Source organism: Pongo pygmaeus, chromosome 21 (genome assembly GCF_028885625.2).
Source record: "Pongo pygmaeus isolate AG05252 chromosome 21, NHGRI_mPonPyg2-v2.0_pri, whole genome shotgun sequence".
In the NCBI taxonomy this organism is placed as follows: Eukaryota; Metazoa; Chordata; class Mammalia; order Primates; family Hominidae; genus Pongo; species Pongo pygmaeus.
Genome location: NC_072394.2, coordinates 59039110 through 59051616, shown reverse-complemented (window position 1 = coordinate 59051616; position 12507 = coordinate 59039110). Strand labels below are relative to the sequence as shown.

The 12507-nt window shown below is 41.5% G+C and overlaps 1 protein-coding gene across 4 annotated transcripts in view; it reads left to right on the top strand.

Moving 5' to 3' along the window:
- The window catches only part of AURKA (aurora kinase A), a 23278-nt gene extending 10771 nt beyond the window's left edge, over window positions 1–12507 (top strand). For all 4 annotated transcript variants that reach the window (XM_054467281.2, XM_054467279.2, XM_054467280.1 and 1 more), the window contains exons 6-9: window positions 355–493; window positions 8417–8565; window positions 11239–11413; window positions 11558–12507. In XM_054467281.2, coding sequence (XP_054323256.1) covers window positions 355–493; window positions 8417–8565; window positions 11239–11413; window positions 11558–11740 — 646 coding nt within the window. In that variant the 3' untranslated portion in view covers window positions 11741–12507. The remainder of the gene's footprint in view (window positions 1–354; window positions 494–8416; window positions 8566–11238; window positions 11414–11557) is intronic.

The window sequence follows — 12507 nt, the reverse complement described above, 5'->3', positions numbered from 1 at the left end:
AAAGTGCTGGGATTACAGGCGTGAGCCACTGTGCCTGGCGATGTCCTTTTTTTAATATGTAGATAATTAATATTCAGCTGAATTTTCCTCCTAAGAATAAAGGTGCCTAAAGGAAGGAAAAAGTCTTAACTAAACCAGAGGTCCATTAATACTTTGAAATGCTCTTAAAATGATATGTGGGTCTATGTATTTTTCTTGGAGTGGGTTTATAGTTTCAGATTCTAAAGTGGGGTTTGGAGTGTGGTTTCACGTGAAACACCACTGGTGTTTTACATGAAGAGTTTGTTTGACATTTAGTACATAGTCTTCTGTCAGCTCCAAACCAGGTGTTAGAATGTTTATCCTTTGTTGCAGGCATCCTAATATTCTCAGACTGTATGGTTATTTCCATGACGCTACCAGAGTCTACCTAATTCTGGAATATGCACCACTTGGAACAGTCTATAGAGAACTTCAGAAACTTTCAAAGTTTGATGAGCAGAGAACTGCTACTGTAAGTGTTCCTTTGTTGTCCAGGCTAATTGTGTTTCCTTTATACCTGTCCTCCATAGCAATGTACCTTTCATTATAGTAGAGTGGGTTTTGTCTGGACATAAGGATAGCTTAATATCAAATATTTGAAGTGGAAAAATCAAAATAGCTTAGTTGTACCACATGTACAGATAAAGTCTAGAACCAGGTAGAATGTTGTGTCTGCTTTTGTGCCTAGTTTGCACAGCTGTTTTCTATGGAAATGTATATAATGTATACAGATAGTCACCCTCATTTTCTTTAATAGACGTTTTATTTTAGAATAGTTTTTACTTTTTTTTTTTTTTTTTTTTTTTTTTTTTTAAAGGGACAGGGTCTTGTTATGTTGCCCAGGCTGGACTCAAGTGATTCTCCACCTCAGCCTCCCAAGTAGCTGGGACTACAGATACACACCATTGTGCCTGGCTAGGATAGTTTTAGATTTACAGAAATTGTGAAGGCAGTACAGAGAGTTCCCATATACCCCACACTGAATTTCCTGCTAATTCTCCTTCTAACATCTTGCATTAATATGGCACATTTGTCACAATCAATGAACCAATATTGATATATAACTATTAACTCAAGTCCACATTTTATACAGATTTTCTTAGTTTTTCTCATGATTAAATTGGGCTTATGGGTTTTTGAGAGGGAGATCAGAGGTAAAGTGCATTCTTACCACCTACCAGGGATGTAAACTCTTACGACTTTTAACTGTGGATGTCAGCTTGATCTTCTGACTGAGAGAGTGTTTGTCTGGTTTCTCCACTGTAAAGTTACTATTTTCTCCCCTTTCCGTGCTGTATTTCTTCAAAGGAAGTCACTATGAATAGCCCACACTTAAGGAGTAGAGAGTGGATGGAGTATTGCCATAAATTATCTGGAATTCTGTGCCAGAGATAAGGCTGTTCTCCCTTATTTATTTAATCATTTGTTTATTTAAAGATGTAGACTCCTGGGTATTTATTTTATCCCTTGAGCTATAATCCAATACTTTATTTTGTGGTTCAGATCATTGCAACTTTGGCCACTGGGAGCTTTTTTTCTTTCTTTCTTTTTTTTTTTTTTTTTTTCTTTTTGAGACGGAGTCTCACTCTGTCCCCCAGGCTGGAGTGCAGTGGCGCGATCTTGGCTCACTGCAACCTCCACCTCCCGGGTTGAAGTGATTCTCCTGCCTCAGCCTCCCAAGTAGCTGGGAGTACAGGCACCCGCTGCCATGCCTGGCTAATTTTTGTATTTTTAGTAGAGACGGGGTTTCACCATATTGGCCAGGCTGGTCTTGAACTCCTGACCTTGTGATCCACCCGCCTCAGCCTCCCAAAGTGCTGGGATTACAGGCATGAGCCACCGTGCCCAGCCCGCTCTTTTTCTTTTACCAGGTTCCTGGGAAAATCATTTCAGTTTTGTCTTGCGTGTGTGTGGTTTTTTTTTTTGTTTGTTTTTGCACTTCCTTCCTTTTTTTTTTTTCTTTTTTTGAGATGAAATCTCACTCTGTCACCCAGGCTGGAGTGCAGTGGCGCAATCTTGGCTCACTGCAGCCTTTGCCTTCTGGGTTCAAGCGATTCTCCTGCCTCAGCTTCCTGAGCAGCTAGGATTAACAGGCATGCACCACCACACCCGGCTCATTTTTGTATTTTTAGTAGAGATGGGGTTTTGCCATGTTGGCCAGGCTGGTCTCTAAGCCCTGACCTCAGGTGATCTGCCCGCCTCAGCCTCCCAAAGTGCTAGGATTACAGGTGTGAGCCACCACGCCTGGCCTTGTACTTCCTTACTTTCTGATACAAGATGCTGAAGACTCATCTTGTATATTTCCTGCTCCAGTCCTAGAATCGAACCACTTCTCCAAGGAGCTCTGGTTCCTTTTCTTGGGGAATGTTATTAGAAACCAAGATCTGAGCACTTGGTGTACTCATTGCTACTATGGTGTCACTGCTTCTAGGCTTTCAGCTGACAAGAGCAAGGGAATATATGTGGATAGTAATCTGTGTATAGATTTATCCATCTGTCTCTTCATGAAGCATACCATGAATTCATACCGATGTTTTCAACTTGAATCCATTACCACGTTTCATTCTAACTTCCTCCTGTTTACCTGTAAACTCCCACTCCAAAAGTGTGAAACCTGGATTTCACCGCCCACCATCCTTTTACTTAATTATTCAATTCCAATATACATGTATAATGGTATTGGAATTGTTAACCAGCTGCCCTGTGGGAACCAACTTTATCAATTAGAGTGCTTATGTGCACTTCCTTTGGCCTTTGTCTTATAGACTCCACTCATTTCCAAAGCTGCATGGATCAACACTTTACCCTCATGCCCATTAGTAAGATGGTTTCCTACATTTGTAATGCAGTGAGATTTTTTTGCCACAATCTGCATGCCCAGGATGGAATCATTGACATTTTCATATCCTGAGATTGATTTTTGTGTGTTTGCTGTAAAGTTCTATGAATTTTGACAAATACACAATGCCATGTATCCACCATTACAATATACAGAATAGTTTCACTGCTCTTAAGAAAAAAAAAAAATCCTGTGTCTCAGCTACTCATCCCTCCCAACCCTTCCATCTCTGGCAACCACTGATCTGTTTACTGTCTCTATTGCCTTTTCCAGAATATCATGTACTTGGAGTCATAACAGTATGTAGCCTTTTTAGATGGGCTTCTTCCACTTAGCAATATGCATTGAAGATTCATCTATATATTTTTGGAGGCATGAGAGCTTGTTCATTTCTTTTTATCACAAAATCATATTCCATTATTTCATTATATGGAAGTACCTCAGTTTATTCATCTACTGAAGGGTATCTTGGCTGCTTCTGGTTTTTGGCAGTTATGATGTTTTGGCTGTAAGCATTTGCCTGCAGGTTTTTGCGAAACATAAGTCTTCAGATTAGTTGGGCACATATCTAGGAGTGCTATTGCCATCTCATGCGGTAAGACTATATTTTGCTTTGTGAGGAACTGTCAGTCTTCCAAAGTGATTTTTACATTCTATTTTACATTGCATTACAAATGTAGGAAACCACCTTACTAAAGGGCGTGAGGGTAAAGCGTTGATCCAAGCAGCTTTGGAAATGAGTGGAGTCTATAAGACAAAGGCTAAAGGAAGTGCACATAAGCACTCTAATTGATAAAGTTGGTTCCCATGGGGCAGCTGGTTAACAATTCTGATACCATTATACAATGGTAATATGGTATCGGAACCAATGAATTGAGTTCCTATTGCTTCTTAGAGTTGCCAACATTTGATGTCAGTGTTTTGGATTTTTGTTTGTTTGTTTTGAGACAAGGTCTCACTGTTGCCCAGATTGGAGTGCAGTGGCATGATCACCCACCTCAACCTCCCTGGCTCAAGCAATCCTCCCATCTCAGCCTCCCAAGTAGCTAGGACTACAGGCATGTGCTCCCGTGCCTGGCTAATTTTTGTATTTTTTTGTAGAGACAAGGTTTTGCCTTATTGCCCAGGTTGGTCTCGAAATCCTGGTCTCAAGTAATTCGTGCCTCCCAAAATACTGGGATTACAGGAGTGAGCCACTATACCTGGCCTCTTGTTTAGCATTTTAATCATTCTAATCAGCATGTGGCGGTATCTCATTGTTTTGTTGTTTTGATTTATAGTTTCCTAATGACATTTGATGTTGAACAACTCTTTTTTTTTTTTTTTTGGAGACAGAGTCTCACTCTATCGCCAGGCTAGAGTGCAGTGGCGCGATTTTGGCTCACTGCAACCTCTGCCTCTTGGGTTCAAACGATTCTCCTGCCTCAGACTCCCGAGTAGCTGGGACTACAGGCACGCGCCACCATGCCCAGCTAATTTTTGTACTTTTAGTAGAGACGGGGTTTCCCCATGTTAGTGAAAGGATGGTCTCGATCTCTTGACCTTGTGATCCACCTGCCTTGGCCTCCCAAAATGCTGGGATTACAGGCATGAGCCACCGCTCCCGGCCTTGAACATCTTTTTATGTGTTTATTTGCCATCTGTGTATCATCTTTGAGGCACCTGTGGAAATCTTTTGCTCTTTTTTTTTTTTTTTGAGTTTTGAGTTTTAAGAGTTCTTGTACATTTTGGATGCAGGTCATCTGTCACACATGTTTTGCAAATATTTTCTCCCAATCTGTGCCTTGTATTGTATTTTCATTCTCTTATCTGTGTCTTTCACAAGGCTGTTTTTATTTTATTTATTTTTTTGAGAAAGGGTCTCACTCTGTCACCCAGGCTGGGGTGCAGTGATGCGATCTCTGCTCACTGCAGTCTCTGCCTCTTGAGCTCAAGTGATCCTCCTGAGTAGGTGAGACTACAGGCGGGTGCCACCATGCCCAGCTAATTTTTGTATTTTTTGTATAGACACGGTCTCACCATGTTGCCCAGGTTGTTTTTTTCTGAGACAGTCTTGCTCTGTCACCTAGGCTGGAGGGCAGTTGTGTGATCTTGGTTCTCAGCTCACTGCAACCTCTACCTCCTGAGTTCAAGCAGTTCTCCTGCCTCAGCCTCCCAAGTAGCTGGGATTACAGGCATGTGCCACCACGCCCGGCTAATTTTTGTATTTTTAGTAGAGACGGGGTTTCATCATGTTGGCCAGTCTGGTCTCAAACTCCTGACCTCAGGTGATTTGCCCACCTCGGCCTCCCAGAGTGCTGGGATTGTAGGCGTGAGCCACTGTATCCGGCCTCCCAGGCTGTATTTTTAATAAAAGTCCAAATGTGTCAGTTTTTTCTTTCATGATTGTGCTTTTTGTGCTTCTCTTTTTTTATGTGATTAAAATTACTTGTTTTAAGAAGTTGAAGAGTTTTAGTTTGGGCCGTTTCTTATTGGATTGGCAGCTTGATAGAGCATGTTGAATGGTGGTTCCTTTGATTTTTTTCTGTTTCTTGGTGGAGATCTCTGGGTAGTGTGGACATTAGTTTTCTTTTTGGCATTGATGTAAATGGCATTTAAATTCAAATAATTTTACTTCCAGTATCTGATGAAATCACGCTACTATGGACAAATGGCCCTTTGGTCTTGTCTCTGCAACAATGACATGCTGTTTTAAACTTAAAGACTTAATCTTAAATGTTTTTGCTTCTCCTAAATAGAAACAGATCTCTAATTTGCTTTTTTAAATATTAGCTAAACAAATCAGCTTCTTATTTAATTGGCAATTAATATTTCTTTGAGTTCATCTTTTGGGCCAACTTTCTCTTACAGATCAATAAGGAAATCTATGCTCATTAATGGTAGTTACTCTGCCTCAGGTACTCACATTTTACCCTTGGTTTTTTTCCTGGTAATCTTGCTTATGGTGGGTTGTAGTTTGTTGTCTTGGGTCAGTTAATCTTTTTCTTCAGTTTCTGATATTGATATCCTACTTTAAAAGATTCACCTTATACCAACACTACAAAATTACACATTATACTACTTCTCTGTTTTCTCTCCTCACACCCAAGGCTTCAATCTAGATGGAGTTTTGGTGTAAGCTGATAGCTGTTTGAAAGAAAATGAAAGATCATTTCTGTCTAGATTCCTTAGCAGTTAGAATGAATACACATGTACCTGTTTTCCTTTTCAGATGAATTCAAATAAAACTAATTGTAGTGACATGTCAGTGACCTGTCCAAATCTGCAGTCTAACAACATGTGAGGTGTGGAGGAAGTGGCAGGGCCAGAGGGCTATCATGAAACTAATAGCTTCTTGTCTGGAAATGATTTGAGGAGTGAAATCCATTGCCCTCTCGAACTTTAATGTGTGCAGTTAAAGCATCAGCAACTCAAAGTTGGTGTAGTCAGAAGAGCAGCTTTCTTTGTATTTGCCTTCAGTTTATTGTGGTCTGAATTTTGATCTCTGGTTTTGGGCTGAAAGAATGAAAAGTGTTTTTTCTGACAGTGACATTTGGTGTTTTCTCATCTGTTTAGTAAACCTTTTTGATGGAAAATAATGTTCAATCCCGTCTAGAAATTGCTTTAGAAAGCAAACTCTTCTCAAACTTTAGGCAGAGCTAAATATATTTTTTCAATATTCCAACAGTTACTTGTATGTTAAAATAAATTCTGGGCCAGGCATGGTAGCTCCCGCTTGTAATCTCAGCACTTGGAGAGGCCTAGGTGGGAGGATCACTTGAGGTCAGGAATTAGCGACCAGCGTAGGCAACATGGGGAGACTGTACAGAAAAAAAAACAAAGATGAAAAATTAGCTGGGCATGGTGGCACACGCCTGTAGTCCCAGCTACTCGGCAGGAGGCTCAGGTGGGAGGATTGCTTAAGCCCAGGAGTTCAAGGCTGCAGTGAGGTATGATCATGCCATAGCAATCCAGGCTGGGTGACAGATTAAGACCCTGTCTCTTAAATAAGTAAATACATACGTACTGGACTTGTTTGCTAAATCTTAGCGATAGGGACTGTAAAACTTTTCTTTTTTCTTGCCTTTTTTTTTTTTTTTGAGACGGAATTTCACTCTTGTTGCCCAGGCTGGAGTGCAATGGCATGATCTCGGCTCACTGCAACCTCTACCTCCCGGGTTCAACCAATTGTCCTGCCTCAGCCTTGCGAGTAGCTGGGATTATAGGCATGCACCACCACACTTGGCTAATTTTTGTATTTTTAGTAGAGACAGGGTTTCACCATGTTGGTCAGGCTGGTCTCGAACTTCTGACTTCAGGTGATCCACCCGTCTTGGCCTTCCAAAGTGCTGGAATTACAGGCGTGAACCACTGCGCCCAGCCAGGAAAACTTTTCTTACAAGATAGTAATTCGGCCGGGTGCAGTGGCTCATGTCCGTAATCGTAGCACTTTGTGAGGCTGAGATGGGAGGATCACTTGAGGCCAGGAGTTTGAGACCAGCCTGGTCAACATAGTGAGACCCCCATCTCTATTAAAAGAAAAAAAAAGTAACTTAAGGAAATAAAATTAACAAAAGGACTGATTTCTTATGTATTTCTATGCTGACTTAGTGTAACCCAAAATTTAACATGCTATTTGTCAGTGCAACTGCTTTTTAGTTTCTGTTTATTGTTCAGGATAATTTTTTCTCCTGATATTCTTGAAGTAAATTTTTAGCTTTAAACAAATTCTTCTGTCATAGAATGATCTTGGTTTTAAGAAGGGGAATTGACTATACTTGAAAAGTTCATTTTTTTTTCTAAAAAAGAAAAAGGCAGTATTTACACATCTGAATCCTTAATTTGTATCAGTTCTTCAGCACTGTCTTACTTCCTGGCTGTGGGGCCATTTGTTGCCTTATGGTGTTGTAACTTTAGGTTGGTGCAAAAGTAACTGTGTTTTGCATTGAAATGGCACCAACCTAAGAGCTAGCTCTAACTAGCTGAATGTCTTTTCTGACTTTCAACATCACACCAGCTGTATTAGCAGAGATGACTAAGCATTGGGTAATTTTACTTCATGCTAACCACTATAAATTGGTTCAGTTGATTTTGTGTGTGTGTGTGTGTGTGTGTGTAGACTCCTGTATAATTTCTACAATGCTTGCTTTAAAACCTGGAAAATGTATTTTTTGTTTTGTCTTTTCCTTTTTGAGACAGAGTCTCACTCTGTCACCCAGGCTGAAGTGTGATCATGGCTCACTGCAGCTTTGACCTCCTGGTCTCAAGCGATCCTCCTGCCTCAGCCTCCCAAGTAGCTGGGACTACAGGCATGCACCATCATGCTCAGCTAATTTTTAAATTTTTGTAGAGATGGAGTCTTGCTATGTTTCCCAGGCTGGTCTTGAAACCCTGGGCTCAAGTGATCCTCCCACTTCAGTCCCCCAAAGTGCTGAGATTACAGGTGTGAGCCACTGTGCCTGGCTAAAACCTGCAAACCATGTTAAATCTATGTTGTGTTCCTTTCGGAAGAGATGTCTAATATTAACTTGTGTTATATAAAATCTAAAACATAGGCTTTCAATATTGTTTTAACAGTATATAACAGAATTGGCAAATGCCCTGTCTTACTGTCATTCGAAGAGAGTTATTCATAGAGACATTAAGCCAGAGAACTTACTTCTTGGATCAGCCGGAGAGCTTAAAATTGCAGATTTTGGGTGGTCAGTACATGCTCCATCTTCCAGGTATGTAACTTTAGAGGTGGAAGCGGTTTAGTTTACCAAAGCCCTGGGAGCTAATCATGAGCTAAATGTAAAATATTTCAGTGTAGATTTTGTGCTGTAAGAGGGGTAGGTGGCTAACCCAGAAGTACTTTGGAGTAATTTAGGCTTAATAATAAACTAGGGTTTGCAAGAAAATGTTATTCTGTGGTGATTTGGGGCTATTAACAGTGTCCTAGGCCTAGGGTTAAAGATGCTTAATGTCCTTAGAGGCTAATGAAGGGATGAATGAGTCAACAGATAGGACAAGTACATGACAGAGGTGAAGTGCCCACGTGTTGAGGGGGAGGAACTCTTCACCTCTGCTGCTTCCTGGATGAGGAGATGGGGAGATGGTTCAGAGGAAAGCACCGACAAAGATCTAGAGCTCAGAGTGCAGGCCATATCAGGGAACTTTAAACACTAAATTAGTTTGGTGGAGCTTTGAGGGCAGTGGTGAGAGATTCTCTTCGGTCTGCCTCTGTCAATAGTAGGGATAGTCCTTTCTTGTCCTCTCTCACAGCTGAAGCAGAGATGTCAATCTCAAAACAATTCAAATCTTAGCTTTCCAAATGAACTACAATATCTTTACTGTTTTAAATTTGGGTTTAAATAAGCTTTGAAACTTCACATGAAGTGGGGCATTTTAAAACGTATCTACCGATGAAGGTTTGTCAACTTTGGAGGAGGACTCAAATTATAGCCAGATGACTTAAAAATCAAGCTAGTTAAAAAAAAAAGTATAGCCTAAAATAGATTATGAGGGAGAAACCCTTTGCTTTTGTTACAGAGCACTTCTGATTGTTCCAGCAGTGCATTGAATCTGCTATTGCAGTCTTTTTTTTTTTTTTTTTTGAACTGGTTGTCATTAGTGGGAGCTGTTATCTGGTGAGACAAACCAGAATAAAGAATTATAGGCTTCATGGAATCGCAGAGTTAAACTGTATCTTAACCGGTTGAATTGTGATAGAAAAGATGGCTTCTTGCTTTTTGAAAAGATTACTTACATAACCAATAGTCACTTCACTCCGAATCCCAGATGTTAATCATCATCATTTCCTGGTTATTGCCTCAGTTTGAGAACCCCCGATTCAGTCCGTCGGTGGTGGTGGAGGGGTTAGATGACCAGAATGGTAGCTTCTTAATCCTACGTCACAATTCAGTGGTGAGTGACTGTTTTGTGCTCAGTGGGTGCCAGGCCTGGCTGAACACAGCACCAGGGCTGTGACCACGTAAGCATCCATGGTGAAGAGCAGCTGATAACAAAGCAACATGAACCCACCCACGGACTGTTCTGGCTTGGTGTCTGCTGTCCCCAGCTTTTTTCCAACCTTCATTACAAAAACCTAAACCAATAAAAATGCGGAATTGGTAGTTGATGGCATACCTGTCTATCCAGTGCCTACGTTCAGCAGTTTTTCCCATTTAGTCAGATGGGCTGCATCTACTTTTTTAGTGAACACTTGAAAATATGTTGCAAACGTCATATGCTTCAACCTTAAGCACTATAATAATTCATTTCCTAAATAAGGATATTCTATGTAACTAGAACCATGGTCACTCCTAAGAAAATTAACAGCATTGTCAGTATCTAATATTTAGTCCACGTTCAAATTTCTCCTATTGTCCATGACATCTTATAGCTGGTGTGTAAAATCAGAACTCAAGCAAAGCCCATGCTTTGTATTGGATTGTCTCTGTGGTCTAAAGCCAGACCAGTCTCCCACTTTAAAGAGGACTTTTCTGATTGTGTTGCCACTTAACTTGGACCTTTATTCCCCATATTTGCTGAAAACTGGAATGTAGGTCTCAGGGCTTGAAGAGATTCAGGTTAAAAAAAATTTTTTTTTTTTTTTTTGAGACAGTCTCACTCTTTCGCCCAGGCTGGAGTGCAGGGGTGCGATCTTGGCTCACTACAAGCTCCGCCTCCTGGGTTCACGCCATTCTCCTGCCTCAGCCTCCTGAGTAGCTGGGACTACAGGCGCCCGCCACCACACCCAGCTAATTTTTTGTATTTTTAGTAGATACGGGGTTTCACCATGTTAGCCAGGATGGTCTCGATCTCCTGACCTCGTGATCCGCCTGCCTCGGCCTCCCAGAGTGCTGGCATTACAGGTGTGAGCTACCGCGCCCAGCCTGGTTAAATATTTTTGGCACGAGTACTTCATAGGCCACCCTCAAAATTTCAGCATCACTCATACCAAGTATCTATCACAAGGCAGCATGTGTCTACATCTCCACCTCAGTGCTGTTACAATGGGACAGTTTCTAGTGTATTGTCATTGCGACCAGGCTCTTAAGAGTCTTAGCATATCTGTAACATCCACATGCAGATGTAGAATCCAAATCGTATTTACAGAGAACTTTGCATGGCAGCTTTTATATGGTAGTGACACATTCAATTTCTTACATTCTAGATCATTCAGGGAGGTTCTGGAGTTGGACAGATTTGGGGTTAAGCCTGGTGGCTAGCTGTGTGACCTTACACATCTCCCTTCATCTGTTTCCTATGGGAATTTATAATAGTAGCTACTTCCTAGGGCACAGGATCTGGCCCAGGGGAAGTCCTCAGTGTTAGTGGACTCTTTAATGATTGTTAGCAGCTGTTGTGACCATAAAACCAGAAGCACATCAACCTGAGCCTCCCTCCGTTTTCAGGAGGACCACTCTCTGTGGCACCCTGGACTACCTGCCCCCCGAAATGATAGAAGGTCGGATGCATGATGAGAAGGTGGATCTCTGGAGCCTTGGAGTTCTTTGCTATGAATTTTTAGTTGGGAAGCCTCCTTTTGAGGCAAACACATACCAAGAGACCTACAAAAGAATATCACGGGTAAGACGCAATTGAAAAGGACCCAGCACATCTGCTGGAATTCTTTCCTTATCAGCCTGAACTGCAGGCCAAGATCCGAATATCTATACTATTTGATATCTCTAACCTGTGTTTTGTGATATTTTATCATTTGTTGTACTCCAGGTTGAATTCACATTCCCTGACTTTGTAACAGAGGGAGCCAGGGACCTCATTTCAAGACTGTTGAAGCATAATCCCAGCCAGAGGCCAATGCTCAGAGAAGTACTTGAACACTCCTGGATCACAGCAAATTCATCAAAACCATCAAATTGCCAAAACAAAGAATCAACCAGCAAACAGTCTTAGGAATCGTGCAGGGGGAGAAATCCTTGAGCCAGGGCTGCCGTATAACCTGTCAGGAACATGCTACTGAAGTTTATTTTACCATTGACTGCTGCCCTCAATCTAGAACGCTACACAAGAAATACTTGTTTTACTCAGCAGGTGTGCCTTAACCTCCCTGTTCAGAAAGCTCCACATCAACAAACATGACACTCTGAAGTGAAAGTAGCCACGAGAATTGTGCTACTTATACTGGTTCATAATCTGGACGCAAGGTTCGACTGCAGCCGCCCCGTCAGCCTGTGCCAGGCATGGTGTCTTCACTGGAGGCAAATCCAGAGTCTGGCTGTGGGGAAAGTGACCACTCTGCCCTGATCCGATCAGTTAAGGAGCTGTGCAATAACCTTCCCAGTACCTGAGTGAGTGTGTAACTTATTGGGTTGGCCAAGCCTGGTAAAGCTGTTGGAATGAGTATGTGATTCTTTTTAAATATGAAAATAAAGATATATGTACAGACTTGTATTTTTTCTCTGGTGGCATTCCCTTAGGAATGCTGTGTGTCTGTCTGACACCCCGGTAGGCCTGATTGGGTTTCTAGTCCTCCTTAACCACTTATCTCCCATATGAGAGTGTGTAAAATAGGAACACGTGCTCTACCTCCATTTAGGGATTTGCTTGGGATACAGAAGAGGCCATGTGTCTCAGAGCTGTTAAGGGCTTATTTTTTTAAAACATTGGAGTCATAGCATGTGTGTAAACTTTAAATATGCAAATAAATAAGTATCTATGTC